Raw genomic sequence first — 14880 nt, forward strand, 5'->3', positions numbered from 1 at the left:
CATACTGATTTTGGAGATTTAGATATTATTTATTTTTTAAAAATATTATTTTCTTATAAAAGATAATTAAGAATGTATCAGTGAAAATAATTATTGTGTAATATAAATAATTATAAATTAAAATTAAGATAACTAATTAGTTTAATTAAAATTTAAAAAAATAAAATCTAAAAAAATAAAATTTAAAATGGGATTAAAGTGTGTAATCATTTTTAAAAAAAACAGAAAGTGATATGTAGGACGGACAGATACGGCACATGGACATGGTATCTGGGACGGAGGGAGTACTATTATTTTCTCTCCGCTCATAATATACTCATTTATTCTTTAATAAATAGTATATTACTAATATAATTAATATAATATAAATAAATGTAATTTTGGAAATAATAATGTGAAATATTTATTTAAAAAAAAAATAATTATAACAAAATGAATACTTTATGAAAACTTTTTTTTCCATTTAAAAATATTAGTATTAAATACTTACATATGCATCAAATAAATATTATAATTAATTTTTTTGATATTCCTAAAATACAACGCAACAAACCCTATTTTTTAAAACGATAAATACAATATATATACGAAAGAAATATAAATTTATTTTATAATAAGTGAAAAAAGTGCATAAGGAATGACAATGCTAACAATTGTGACTCTGATGACTTGTTCATCATATAACAGATTAGAGTCGAATCCTACTCTACTTAACAAACCACCCCGCTCATTCTGCAATACTCTTCTCTCCCTATTATATATATTATCACACGTCCAAAATGCAATTCTATCTCTTCGACACTTAAATCACTTTCTACACAATAACTTACGATCAGCAGCTATGGCCTCATCATCTCCCGATGCTGCTGCAGCTGCTCCTCCTAATCCTTATAATAATTATTACTCGACGACGACGACAAATAGCGGGCGACAACGAGCGACTGATCTTCTAGTGTCCATTGCAGCCGGCACGGGTGCAAACAAGGCAGCGATCCGCAGCCTCGGTGTCGCAGCTGGTGAAGAGCTAAGAGCTATGGCCCAAGACGGAGAACCGCTGTGGCTCTACAACTTTAACAGGGGCGTCGAGGTCCTCAATGCGGCGGAATACAACCGAAGATTCGCAACACTCGATCCGACACTGGAGGAGGTGATCAGAGAGATTGCAGGGAAAGGTTCGGAGCAGAGGAGCCCCCAGCCTGACGACTGTGGACAGCTGTCGGCTTCCAGGTCGATCGGGATTGTCTTCAGAAATCCCGAGAGCCTAGTGAATATGTTAATGGATGCGGTGGGGTTGTGGGGTTGTCTTGTCTTCGTCTCATTTCTTTGCCTGGTAAAATGGCGAGTGCTGCAACTAAAGTATTTGTTTCTTCTTGGAGCAGCATGAATGGTCGGGAATGTTCCAGAATATAGTGTCGAAGGCCACGACTCTGGCCGAGGTGTATCGAGGCGCAGACGGGGCCCTGCAAGTGGTACGTAAAAAGACAAAGCTGTTATGAATTCGATAGTTATGATTGAATGAGTATAAATGCAGATGATGGCAGAATTCCATGGTTCTTCGCCTCTTACCAAGGCTCGGGAGATTTACTTCGCAAGATATTCGAGGCAGATAGACATCAACACTTGGGTGGTGGCCGATGTTTCGTTGGAGACTATTTTACCTAGTCCAGTGGCGACATTTCAGAGAAAGCCGTCGGGGTGTCTAATTCAAGCCCTTCAACCTGGACTATCTGTCGTAAAGTGTTCCTGCCATTTCTATAAACACGAAACTAAACAAGATTCTATTGGTATGATATAACTAACTGAAGTTTTGAATGTCATATGATCCTCAGGTCACTTGGGTGGAACATAATATAGACGGTAATGGCGAGGGCATACCAGGGAGGGTGCTGCTCGGATCTGGTTCTAAGCTCACTGCCAAACGGTGGATATCAGCTTTGGAGAGGCGATATGATCGAATCGCAACACTAGAGGGGCAAAATGACAGCCTCAACTACTTGTCAACAAATCAAGAAGGTGACTACTTTTTGCTCAAAACTTAGGGACATTTTTCAGGGTTCTTGAACTATCAATTATATTGAATGATTTTCAGGGATCGGAGCTGCAAAGAAAGGGCTCTTAAAGTTGGCCGACAGAATGGAGAAACATTTTAATATAAACATTTTCTCAACCATACCAAGTGAATGGCGACCGTTGTGGATACTTGGAGCTGGAGCTGGAGCAGAAGGTATCCTGGTCAAGACCAGCTCTAACTGGGATGATCCACAAATCCCTCGTGGCATAGCAGTGACTGTTGCCACTTCAGTACGCCTTCCTGCAAACCAGAATGATGTATTCAATTTCCTTCGAATGGGGCATAATAGAAACAAGGTTCGTAAGTTATATTATTTGCCACTTCATCATGAGAGTAGGGATTGCATAAGCCCTACCATGGATGCAAATGCAGACATATATGTTATGCATGTAGATTAACCTGCTTTTATGCAGTGGGACATTCTTTCGTATGGACGGCAAATTCAAAATGTCATACACATTGTCGCGACTCGGAATACTCTAGACTCTGTTACAGTAGAATCAGTAGAGGTAACTGTTTCAACAATCTTCACATAAAAGATATCAAATGTGTCCAAGTAGATTAGTTCCTATAAACATGTCACATTAAATTGCAGTCTTCCTCAACAAAAACACCTATCACATACCTGCAAGAGAGCTTCAGTGATTCCGTTGCTGATTACCTGATATATGCACCAATCGACGTTCCAACAATGCAGCATATATTGCAAGGTGGGAGAACAGATGAAGTAGCAATATTGCCTTCAGGATTTGCAGTTCTACCCGGTGGATTGCCAACTCAGAGTTGTATCCTGACCATTGGATTTCAGATCATGGATGAACAGCTACAATCACCAGAAGCACTGCCACCACAATCTGTGTTAGCAGCATACCATCTCATGAAAGAAACCGTTTCCCTGATTAGGGCTGCCCTTATCCCAAAACTCTAAAAATGTTTGGAGAAATGAACTCTAACATAGTATGATGCTCAAGACTTAATGAATGGAGGAAATAATAATTATAGCAAAATCAGATTAGTTGTGTATATATGCTAATTGAGAGTAAATGTTCATATAAAATACTTGGTCACCCTTCACATAAATAAAAAAAATAAAATAAGATCATGAACAATTTCTATAATTTACAAATGACACAAACTTTCTCGTAGAGTTTCTGAAGTGCTGCATGAGCAAATAAACTTCAGCAACTGTAGACTTGAGTTTGGAAGCATATGCACTACAGCAACTATAGATTCTGATTCTGAAAAATATGCTTCCACATGATAGACTAAGTAGTTGCTCCAGTATTTGCATGGCAGATTTGTCCTTAATTGAACCTGAATGGTGGGTTAAGTGGCTGCAACACACACCAAATCTTCGATATATACTACTCCCTAGGAAGAATATCCAAAAATGAAAAGTCATGCAAGGGAGGACCTGCAACAGGGAAAGTGTATAAATTTCTGCAATCAAGGATAAGAAGAAACTGTGTTTATAAACAAAGATTACAAAACTTACGGGAAATTGGAGTATTGGAGAATGGAAACAGTTTTGACACACACAAACAACACAATTCAAATCAAGATTATGCCCAATAATGTATAGGCAGAGATTATTAGTTAGAAATAACATATGTTTACCTTCTTGCTCATGTAAAAGATAGAAAGGAATGTTGGCAATCATCTTCTTATGGCCTTCATCCCATTTGATCACGCCGGGATATTGCGAGGTTTCGCTTGAAGGGCTAGAAGATCCCAAGACAGACAAACATATTGCTGGTTGACTCATTAAACCCAAATAATCCTGAGCACGTTTCCACACCCTTGGATCCGAAATTCGAGAACGAGCCACCTGCAATAAATGTGCCAAACAGCTCGCATATCAAGGCCAAAGGGAAGGGCAAGTCTAAACGAAGGTGCATGTACCTAACACTGTGCAAGCACACTCGTGTTTGTGGGTGTAGTTGGTGAAGTTGTCTAACAAACACTAGTCCAGATGGCTGGCAAAGCAATAACTCAAAAACAATGGGCATTTGACAGCAGTAATCAGTTTCAAACCTTTGCCAGGGACACACGTGCTCTTGGCAGTAATTCACGATGATAGGTGGCAAGTTTTGCTATTGCTGTGACAACAAAGCATAGGAGCCTTGATTGAGAAAATTTTCTGAAACTGGAATTGCCAGAACCACGGGATGCTTCACCTAACCCCAAGCGACTTCAAAACAAATTAACAAAGATTTCAGTCTCGGATACAACATCAAAGTTCATTCCATAACAAAATATACATTTTAGGAAACTTTGTTACACACCTTGAAGAAAGGTTTTCATAGAGAAGTAATTCTAAACTCTCAAAAAGCTCACGAGCTGCGTCTTTATGTGATTCACCACCCCCTCCATACTCTCCAATGGCCCAACACAGTTGCAACGCCAACTCAGTCTGCACAAGGATACAATATTGATACCGGAAGAGTTAAATCTAACCATTTTTAGCTAGCAGAAGACTGGTTTGCACCTTCGCTGGGCTGTCGTAAGCTTCCCCAAGCCCATTCACTATTGGCTTCTGCAGTATTGCCAGTAAATTTGGAAATTTTAATATATCTTGTTAAAAGAATTAAGAAAATCAAACCAAACCACTACAAGCATTCAGCTTGTTATACAAGTAACAAATAAAGTTGTAATGCTATTATATGCAAGTCATCTGCCTTTAACTTCTCACCATAAATGTTGTTGAGAGTTGAGGTGCATAAATGAGAAGAGAATTCATAAAGCATCAGAGATTCAATGCCCACTCATACTACAGAACTATCCAATTTTACAGATTGAATGATCTTCAGAGTAGCTGTTAGATACAAGAAGTTGGCTTGTATCTAGAACTGTTAATGCTAAACTCCACATAGTGGATGGAACATTAAGTGAGATTTGGACATAACTTACCTTAAGAACAGCAATGAACTGAGGAGATCGATGGAAGGCTACCAGAATGAACTCCAAGAGCCTCTTCTGAACCTGCATTTGCTCAACAATTACATTTGCAATTCAGTCATACAATATGAGGATTGGTGGCTTGTTAATACAAATGCAACTTATAACTGGCAACCATGCAGCATACATGCTGTGTGTGTATGTTCAATGTAAGAGAGGATCCAAAGAGGGAGGGCCAAGGAGGAGGCAAACCAATAGATAAACAAGAAGAAACCCATTATGAGAAAATCAACTCCAGTGTAACACACAGGCAAAGATATGTATACCAAAAAAAAAAATGATCCTAGCAGTAGCATACATATACTTATAAAGAACAGATAGTGCAGAATGGCACAACAGTTTCCTCAAATAACTTAGACAGATTAAAGAAAGCGTCTTACCTCATATGAGAAATTTTTGTCTGGAAATAATGTGGAATATCTCTTCATAACCAGTGGAATCAAAGCACATGTTAAAGCTGCCACAGATATATAAGAATCAATACAGAGCCCACCAAATTCAGTCTTTCCCGATCAAAGCAATTTCGCACTACACTTCAATCATTAAACAGAAACAAAACTGAAATGCATTGTAGCTTACAATCATTGGCATCATAAACTACTAAAGCGAAATAGGCATCAAGAAGTCGTGGTGCTATTTTAACTGCTTCTTTCAATCTAGTAGACAGAGGGCTATTGACAACTGCCTGCAAAGCTGCAGCCATGGCAGGAGAGGTCCAATGCCGTTCCTGAAAATCACAGATGCAGTGAGCCATTTTAAAAAATTAAAATATCATATCATCACCATCAGGATAACCACATCAAACCTCCTGAAAGTACTTTAGCATATAAAATTAGATCAACAATAGTTATTTAATAGTGCACCATATATAATAACCAACAGTAGTTCTAAAACATCAGAGAAAGTGAGCCATACTGAATTAGCCTACATAATATATGTCAAAGCTTTATCGCTACTTTAACCTACCTAGCAATACTAACCATAAATAATAGTATATTAATAATATTCAGTGATGCTTCATCTAGAGTCCTAGACCATAACTAATTAGCCTACATAATATATATCAAACCTTTATCACCACTGTAACCTACATAAATAATACTCCCTCCGTCCCAAACACCCTGCAACATTTCCAAAATAGGAAATAATTAATCATACTTAATCTCTATCCCACACTTTATCTCATTACATCATCCAAATAAAAAAATAAAATATACATTTCTCTCTCCATCACATCACTTAATTTCTAAATTATCCTTCTTAATACTACCCACCTAAAAACCCGTGCTAAAAATAAATGTTGCACCTTGTTTGGGACGGAGGGAGTAGTATATTAATAATATTCAGTGATGCTTCATCTAGAGTCCTAGACCATAGCTAATTCATGAGTAATGCTAAAACAACTAACGTGGCCTATAAGGGAAATTTCACATATTTGCAGATAGTGGTCGATCATAGGATACACTCATGAAAAATGGATGCTCAATACATTGGTTTGCTCTAATTCTACTCTCAGAAGTGACCTGATGAAGATGTATTTCCTAAATACAAAAATTATTTTATTAAAATTACATCAAGACATAAAAGTAAATGTATGAAATCATCAACTTTCCACCACTGACTTTAGATGCATTACTGATGCAATACAGAGAATTTACTTAATAAATACTTGCTGAAGCATGTGTGTTGGGCCAAATAATAAAAAATATTTAACAAGGGTACTAAATGATATGCGCAAACAATTTCAACAAAGCAAAAACAGAGAAGAGCCGTAAGACTCAACCCTCTATTATGGCACAAAAATTTTGTCAAGATTTTGTTTTAATGCCACCTAAGGCATAGCAAGGACCATACAGCAAGACCATCATTCTCATCCTTGAGAATATCAAGAAAGAGAGGGTCAGCTACGGCAATAGGATTGTTATCTTCAGATTCAGAATCTACACCACCATCTCCTATGGTTGAACCAGTATATGCCTCATCCATGAGAGCTAGCAGCATCTGTATCACAACATGAGGTTCACATCAGTTATTAAACGTAAATGTTTCCATTAAAGAAAGTGGATAAAGATTTCACAAAGACCTCAGGTGCAGCACTTTTCTGAATTGAAGCTATGCTGCTCCCTACAAGTGACCCTGAACTCTTCTCTACCTTTTCCAACGCCACAACCAATACTAGTCAAAAAATTGAATATAATGTCAAAATATAGAAACATAACCAAGAGATAGAGAAAAAGTAGTTTTCTTATAAGCACTTGCAGCAGTGGTGTTCCAATCATTATTATTGTTATCATTATTTTGGCTAGCAGAATTATGGTTTGAAAGTAAATCAGATCTATAGAGCCTGAACTCCTCCTTTATCCAAAACCATCTTACACTCCACTACAGACCAGAATGCCAAATCAAGACTAAAAAGGCTGGATTATTAGATATATAATGCAGGATAGATTAACCTACCAGGTAAGTCCACCAGGGAAGGGAAAAGGGGAATGAAGGATCCTGGAGACATGAATCCTGAGAATACTCTCAGGAATACCTTTTCCAATCTGCATAAAAACAAACAACAAAAAATAAAAATAGAGGGGTTGATGGACAAGAAAGTAATCATAGCAGCCAAACTTCAAGCCGAAACAGAAGAAAAAAACAGTATGGCAGTTTCCATGAACAAATTAAAGAATATCAAAATAGCTATAAGACAACATAGAACTTACTTTTCTCCATTCCATGCAATAAGTTTCAGCAATAAAGGGAAAAACTGCAAATTCAAAGTAAATGTGACGACATATTTAAAGAGAATCTTGCAGGAGAAAAAGCTAATGGGACAATCAACGATTGGTAAGTAAACATATATTCCAATTAAAAGGTTCACATTTATCTTGAAGTTATGCAGAAATTTAACAATGGAGATATGTAAACATTCCTTTAGCAAAATTTTCATGTAGGGTATAATCACATCCACCTTAATTACATCAGTAGAAGCTTGAAAATCTATCTCAACCATATACCTGTGGAAGTAATGTAGGGAAAGACTTTAGAAGTATAGCTTTGTTTGAGCTTAGAAATTCGAGTGTTGCTTCAGCAACAACAGGGTCTGCAAACTCACTGCAGGATTAATTAGAAATAAGGGATTAGGGTGTGTGAGGGTTAAAACTTGGCTTTCTTAGCGCTCAGAACCAGCATGAGATAATGTGTAAGAACGACAAACAAAACTAGGAATGAAATTATTTACTTTGATAATCAAGCAAAGGCAGCATTTCAAAACATATGCGCATTTATGGAAATTCAAAACTTGAAGTCCTACTAGTTTTTCATAAGAACAGACAAATGCATAACTTTCCAAAAAAGAACCTATGGTATTGAGAAAAGTTAACATTTTATAATGTCAAATCAACAGAATGGGCCAGATCAAATGGCAGAAAAACACTACCACAAAACATTAACCAACAATAATTTGTAGAAGTTTCATATTGCATGAACTGAACAAGTGAACATAGTAATTCAAGATTGACACCAGTGCCAGGGCCAACTATGGCCGCAACCAAAGTGCCAAACTGCCAAACACAAAAATTACCAAGTTTGATTTAATTAAAAATTAGTATTAACCCATCTTAGCATTCCAATTCTATCAACGTTTACCTGATACTATACTGACTCAAGAGAACAAGCTGCTTTCACAAGTAATGTAGCATGGAATACATGTTTTTGGAAATCAACAAAAGAGTATAGAATTTCCTTACCGGCTCAAACACATTCGAAAAAATGTCTTTAGACTCGGATCTGCATCATGTAAAACATCATCTTTAAAATCAAGAAAAAACTGCAGAATGGCCTGTATCACAAACGAAAAGCACAAACAGTTAGAAGGATTGCACAAGATCACCCACAGATCAACGCGGGGGGGATTAAAAGACATTATTTCATTCAACCAATATTCATGTCGACATTAAATGCAATTGCAAGGAAAGCCAACAAAAATGACCAGTAAAAGAAGGCCGTTGGAGGTCTGAGACTGAGAAATTGAAGCTACGCAGCGCTGGTATATCTTGTTCAGGTGAGGATAAACCCTAGCAACCAATTCCTCAGATTTTTCGCTCTTGCAGAGCTCGTACAGCCTTTTGACCTACAACACAAACCAACATAAATAACAGCTAGCAAACTCGCAAAAGAGATTACCGTAATGAAGCAAAGTGATTTTCAGCAGAAGAGAAACTAACAGAATCGAGAAGCGAAGGATCGGAAGTGGGGTTAGCGGCATGATTGAAGTCTCTGGCGGCGGACGACAACGACCGGAGATAAAATTCCCATTCTTTACCTCTATCCGCCATTTTCCAATACCCTTGCTACCAAATACGGTGGGTTTTTCCAATTGTATCAACTAGACGATCTGTTCGTTCGAAATCCTAGAAGCTCTTTGTCGTATGGAGGCTTACTCATCACTGAAAACGATCTAGAGAGAGAGAGATTGTGGCCAAATTTTCAGACAATCCAATCCATATGATTGATTATATAAGTGTTGCACATAATCATATTTTGTTGGCCCCACGGTTTCCTTTCGTACGACTACGATGTGTCAAATTTTAAAATATCTATATAATTTTTTTACTGAATTTATTTATTTATTTATTTTTCGTATTTTGGTTATATAATTATAGAATATTTTTATAAACGTAAGTGTGAGAGATTAATGGGATTGAAATATTCTACTTCCCATTCTAACCACAAATATAAAAACATATTAAAAAAACAAATAACTGAAATTAAATAAAATTAAGTAATTAATTACCTGCAATGCCAATTTCAGAAACGAGATGACAAGAAGGAACCACCTACCCTTCTTCCCCGACGACCTGCCGGAGAATCAGCCATGGCGGAAGACGAACAAACCCGACCGAAATCAAGGCGGAAAGACCTGGGAATCTCGTGCATGCTCAACACGGAGGTCGGCGCCCTGCTCGCCGTCATCCGCCGGGGGCCGGAATCGAGTCCGGGCTTCTACCACCACCCCGACGATCTCTGCGACGCCACATTGCTGCAGTCCCTCAGATCCCTCAGAGCCCTGCTCTTCAATCCGCAGCAGGAATGGCGGATGCTCGATCCATCGGTTTACATCACGCCTTTCCTCGATGTCGTACAGAGCGACGACATCCCCGCCGCCGCTACCAGCGTCGCGCTCCAGGCAATCCTTAAGATCCTCCGCCTAGGAATATTCGATAAGAAGACCCCCGGCGCTAAGGACGCCATTAACACCGTCGTCACCGCCATCACCGGCTGCCGCCTGGAGAAAACCAATCCGGTGGCGGAGGAGGCCATAATGATGAGGATTTTGCAGGTCCTCACCGCCGTCATGAGGCACCCGGCGTCGGTTTTGCTCACCGACCATTCCACCTGCACCGTCGTCAACACCTGCTTCCAGGTGGTCCAGCAGTCGGCAACCCGCGGCGATCTGCTGCAGCGTAGTGCTAGGTCAAAATCCAATTCGCCATTGATTTCTCCCAATTGAAGCTTATTTTGTGAGCAATTGTTTTTTCATCAGGTACACGATGCACGAGCTTATCCAGATCATATTCTCGCGGCTGCCGGAGATTGAAGTTAGGGATTCGGAGGACGGCGAGTCGGATTCCGACGACAACGAGTTGGATTCAGGGTACGGAATCCGATCCGCCGTCGACATCTTCCATTTCCTCTGCTCTCTTCTGAACGTCGTCGGCGTGATGGAGAATGAAGGCGTGACGATTCAAGTAGCCGACGAGAACATCCAGGTCTTCGCGCTCTACCTCATCAATTCCGCCATGGAATTGAGCGGTGACAGCATGGGCAAACACTCCAAACTCCTGCGGATGATCCAGGACGATCTGTTCCACCATCTCATCCACTACGGCACCTGCTGCAGCCCTCTGGTTCTGTCCATGATCTGCAGCACTGTTCTCAACATCTACCACTTCCTTCGCAGCTCCATGCGCGTCCAGCTCGAAGCCTTCTTCTCCTACGTGCTGCTCAGAGTCGCAAGTCCGGGAGTCCCCATCCAGCTCCAGGAAGTCGCCGTCGAAGCCATCATCAATTTCTGCCGCCAGCCATCCTTCGTCTTGGAAGCCTATGTAAACTACGACTGCGACACCACTTTCAGAGACGTCTTCGAGGACACCGGCAAGCTCCTCTGCAGATATGCATTCCCCACCGGAGGCATCCTCACCAGCACACAGGTCCAGGCCTTCGAAGGCCTGTCCCTCATTCTCCACTACATCGCCGACAACATCGACAACGAAGAAGACCACCCGACCCCAAACCCGACCGACCCGTACCCGGTCAACATTTCGGATCCCGGAGACCAACCGTTCTGGGAAGAGAAACCCAAGGAAGACGACGAAGAAGCTTGGGTGGAATACTTGCGAATCCGTAAAGCACAGAAAAAGAAGATACTAATCGCCAGAAGCCATTACAGTCGGGACGACAAGAAGGGTTTGGAATACCTGAAATATTCCAGGTTGGTGTCGGATCCGCCCCACCCGAAAGCCTACGCGAGCTTCTTCCGGTACACGCAGAAGCTAGACAAGACGATGATCGGAGACTTCCTCGGCGATCCAGCGGAGTTCAACATTCAAGTTCTCAAGGAGTTCTCAGAGATGTTTGACTTCACCGGAATGGTTGTCTACACGGCGCTGCGGACTTACCTGGAGACTTTCCGGCTGCCGGGAGAGTCTCAGAAGATTCAAAGGATTCTGGAAGCGTTCTCCGAGAGATACTACGACCAGCAATCGTCGGACATGTTTGTCAGCAAGGACGCTGTGATGATCCTCTGCTATTCCATCATCATGCTCAACACGGACCAGCACAATCCGCAGGTGAAGAAGAAGATGACGGAAGAAGACTTCATTAGAAACAACAGAGCCATCAATGGCGGCAACGATCTCCCACGGGAATACCTCTCCGAGATCTTCCACTCCATCTCGACCAATGCGATCAGCCTCGATCGGCCCGGCGCCACCACCGAAATCAATCCCAACCGTTGGATCCAACTGGTCAGCCGTGGGAAGGTCATCCAGCCATTCATCTTTTGCAATTTCGACAGAAGGCTAGGCAGGGACATGTTCGCCGCCATCGCCGGCCCCTCTGTTGCAACTGTTGCATCCATTTTCGAACAGTCCGACGAAGAGGAGATCCTCCATGAATGCCTTGAAGCTTTGTTTTCGATCTCCAGGATAGCTCAATATGGATTGGAAGATACTCTTGATGAACTACTCTGTTCTTTCTGCAAATTCACAACATTGCTGAACCCGTACGCCTCCACAGAAGAAACACTATACGCTTTCAGCCACGACATGAAGCCGAAGATGGCGATACTGTCCGTCTTCACCATTGCAAATGCTTTCAAGGATTCGATCAGAGGCGGTTGGCGAACAATTATGGACTGCCTATTAAAGCTCAAGAAGCTCAAGCTGATACCGCAATCCATCGTAGACCCAGACAGCTATGCGACTCCATCAGAAGCCGAATCAAGCAGTGTAATTCAAGATCTAAAAGCAGGACAACAGAAGCGATACAGCTCGGGGGTGATGTCGAGATTCCTCAACTTCATGTCTGTTGAGAACTTGGAAGAATCACTGAACCTAGGATTGAGTGAATTCGAGCAGAACGTGAAGATCATCCAGCAATGCCGAATTGGGAGCATCTTCACCACGAGCTCAACTCTACCGGACGAGTCTCTGCTCAACCTTGGCCGTTGCATCATCTTCGCTGCAGCCGGAAAGGTCCAGAAGTTCAGTACCTCAGTTGAGGAAGAAGAAATCATGGCCTTCTGTTGGGAGCTCATCAGCGCGATTTCTCTCTGCAACGTGCATAGATTCTCCTCATTTTGGCCTCACTACCACGAATACTTGCTCGAAGTGGTGCAGCTACCGCTTTTCTCCACAATTCCATTCACTGAGAAAGCCATAGTCTCCTTACTAAGGATCTGCCTTAAGCTTGCAGCTTCGAGTCAATTAGAGGGATCCGAAGAACCTTTGTTCAAGTCCATAAACTTGATGTGGAGGCTGGAGAAGGAAATCCTCGACAACTGCTCGGAATTCCTGCTGCAGTCGGTGAGCAAGATTATCACGGACTATCCAGATCAGCTGCAGACGCAGCTCGGATGGATGTCCGTGCTGCATCTCCTTTCGGTCACCGGCCGGCATCCAGAAACCTACGACATTGGCGTTGAGGTTTTGATTGCGTTGATGTCGAAGCTTAACAACATCACAAGGACAAACTTTTCCTACTGCATCGACTGCGCGTTTGCGTTCGTCGCCCTCAGGAATAGCCGAGTCGATAAGAACATCAAGATCATGGATCTACTAGCAGAGTCAGCCAGTTTGCTGGTCGAATGGTACCGAGCTGGATATTCGGATCCAGGAAGCTACCCGAGCAACGTAAGCGGTTCTTCAGTGGAGGAAACGACGAGGATCTACAATCCGATTAGCTTCTTCCAGAGGCTCGGCGAATCGCTGAAGAAGACGAGCTTAGCCAGGCGTGAAGAGGTAATTCAATCTAACCTAACCTAACCTAACCTCGACAAATCAGTAACCCTAATTTATACATTTCCATACCTAAAAATGTTTGATTACAATTTCAAACAGGTGAGAAACCACGCAGTACTGTCTCTGCAAAAGAGCTTCATGCTAGCAGAGGATCTTCTATTCACGCCGAACACGTGCATCAATGCATTTTACAACGTGATATTCGCGATGGTGGACGATCTGCACGAGAAGATGCTGCAGTATTCTCGGAGGGAGAACGCGGAGCGGGAGACGAGGAGCATGGAGGGGAGTCTGGTGCGGTCGATGAAAGTGATGACAGAAGTGTACCTTCATTTTCTGAAGCCGATATCGGGGAGCCCTAATTTCAGGACGTTCTGGCTGGGGATACTGAGGAGGATGGACACGTGCATGAAGGCGGATTTGGGGGAATACGGGGAGTCGAGAATGTCGGAAGTGATACCGGAGCTGCTGAGGAAGATCGTGAGCGCGATGAAGGAGAAGGAGATCCTGACGCCGGAGGGAGAGGATGATCTGTGGGACACGACTTACTATCAGATACAGTGGATCGTTCCATCTCTCACCGATGAGCTCTTCCCTCTCAAGGATTGACACAATTCTCTGTCTCTGTCAGTTGAAGGTATGTGAATTCTATTTCTCAAGGATGTTGTATGTATCTATATATATATATAATGTATGTAGGTCATATGTTCCGCTTGATCAAATACTGTTGAAGGGTCGTGGGTTCAAATATCCGCCGCTTCAAGTCACTGTGATTCGCGGTTTACCCAATGTTCTCGAATAGCAGCTGCGGATTCCTACGTCATCCAAAAAATAATAATAATAATAAATACTTCCTCCATTATAGTTGTTTCTATTTTTCCTTTTTTTTTCGAAATCAAATCAAGTGATTTAATCATTATTGAATCAAATCAAGAGACTTATTGTCAAATAATGTTTTGAGATTGAGCACTACCTGATTTTTACTTTAAAGATAACAATATTTAATTGATTCTTATATTTTACTATTGTACTGTAAACTTCAATTAATAAATTAAAATTTGTAATGTTACATCAACAATAAAATGCAAATTAAATTACAAAAGTTGTGTAAAAAATATATATATAAATATCATCACAATGATTACTTGCATCGAGTCGAAAGAGAGTTATATGGTATTGTATTTACTTTTTATAGGAGAAAATATATTTTCTCCGTCCGGCTTTAAGGGTCACATTTATTTTTTGTATTATTGTACTTTATATTAAAAATATTTTTATATTTCTATAATTTCTTGTACAAATGTCCTTCTATTAATATTATAAGATACTAATGGAAGTATA

At 40.9% G+C, this 14880-nt stretch overlaps 2 protein-coding genes and 1 pseudogene across 2 annotated transcripts; 2 read left to right on the forward strand and 1 right to left on the reverse strand.

Annotated features, from left to right (window-relative positions):
* The first annotated feature begins 786 nt into the window (after positions 1-786).
* LOC127247383 (homeobox-leucine zipper protein HDG2-like) lies at positions 787-2999 on the forward strand (annotated as a pseudogene).
* A 68-nt stretch (positions 3000-3067) lies between these two features.
* On the reverse strand, positions 3068-9518 carry LOC127247567 (uncharacterized). Its single transcript, XM_051269470.1, has 16 exons — positions 9244-9518; positions 9009-9149; positions 8767-8858; positions 8035-8131; positions 7741-7784; positions 7487-7575; positions 7113-7204; positions 6884-7030; positions 5609-5756; positions 5410-5486; positions 4982-5053; positions 4560-4607; positions 4357-4484; positions 4106-4262; positions 3689-3899; positions 3068-3485 (listed from the first exon to the last, which is right to left on the reverse strand). Exons 1-16 carry the CDS (start codon positions 9352-9354, stop codon positions 3436-3438), a joined length of 1704 nt encoding a protein of 567 aa, XP_051125427.1. The 5' UTR covers positions 9355-9518; the 3' UTR covers positions 3068-3435.
* Positions 9519-9865: 347 nt separating this feature from the next.
* On the forward strand, positions 9866-14343 carry LOC127247843 (ARF guanine-nucleotide exchange factor GNL2). The gene is made up of 3 exons (XM_051269886.1): positions 9866-10492; positions 10563-13539; positions 13639-14343. Exons 1-3 carry the CDS (start codon positions 9894-9896, stop codon positions 14146-14148), a joined length of 4086 nt encoding a protein of 1361 aa, XP_051125843.1. The 5' UTR covers positions 9866-9893; the 3' UTR covers positions 14149-14343.
* Positions 14344-14880: the final 537 nt, after the last annotated feature.

The sequence above is a fragment of the Andrographis paniculata genome, unplaced genomic scaffold, assembly GCF_009805555.1.
Source record: "Andrographis paniculata isolate CXL003 unplaced genomic scaffold, ASM980555v1 Contig32END, whole genome shotgun sequence".
Lineage (NCBI taxonomy): Eukaryota > Viridiplantae > Streptophyta > Magnoliopsida > Lamiales > Acanthaceae > Andrographis > Andrographis paniculata.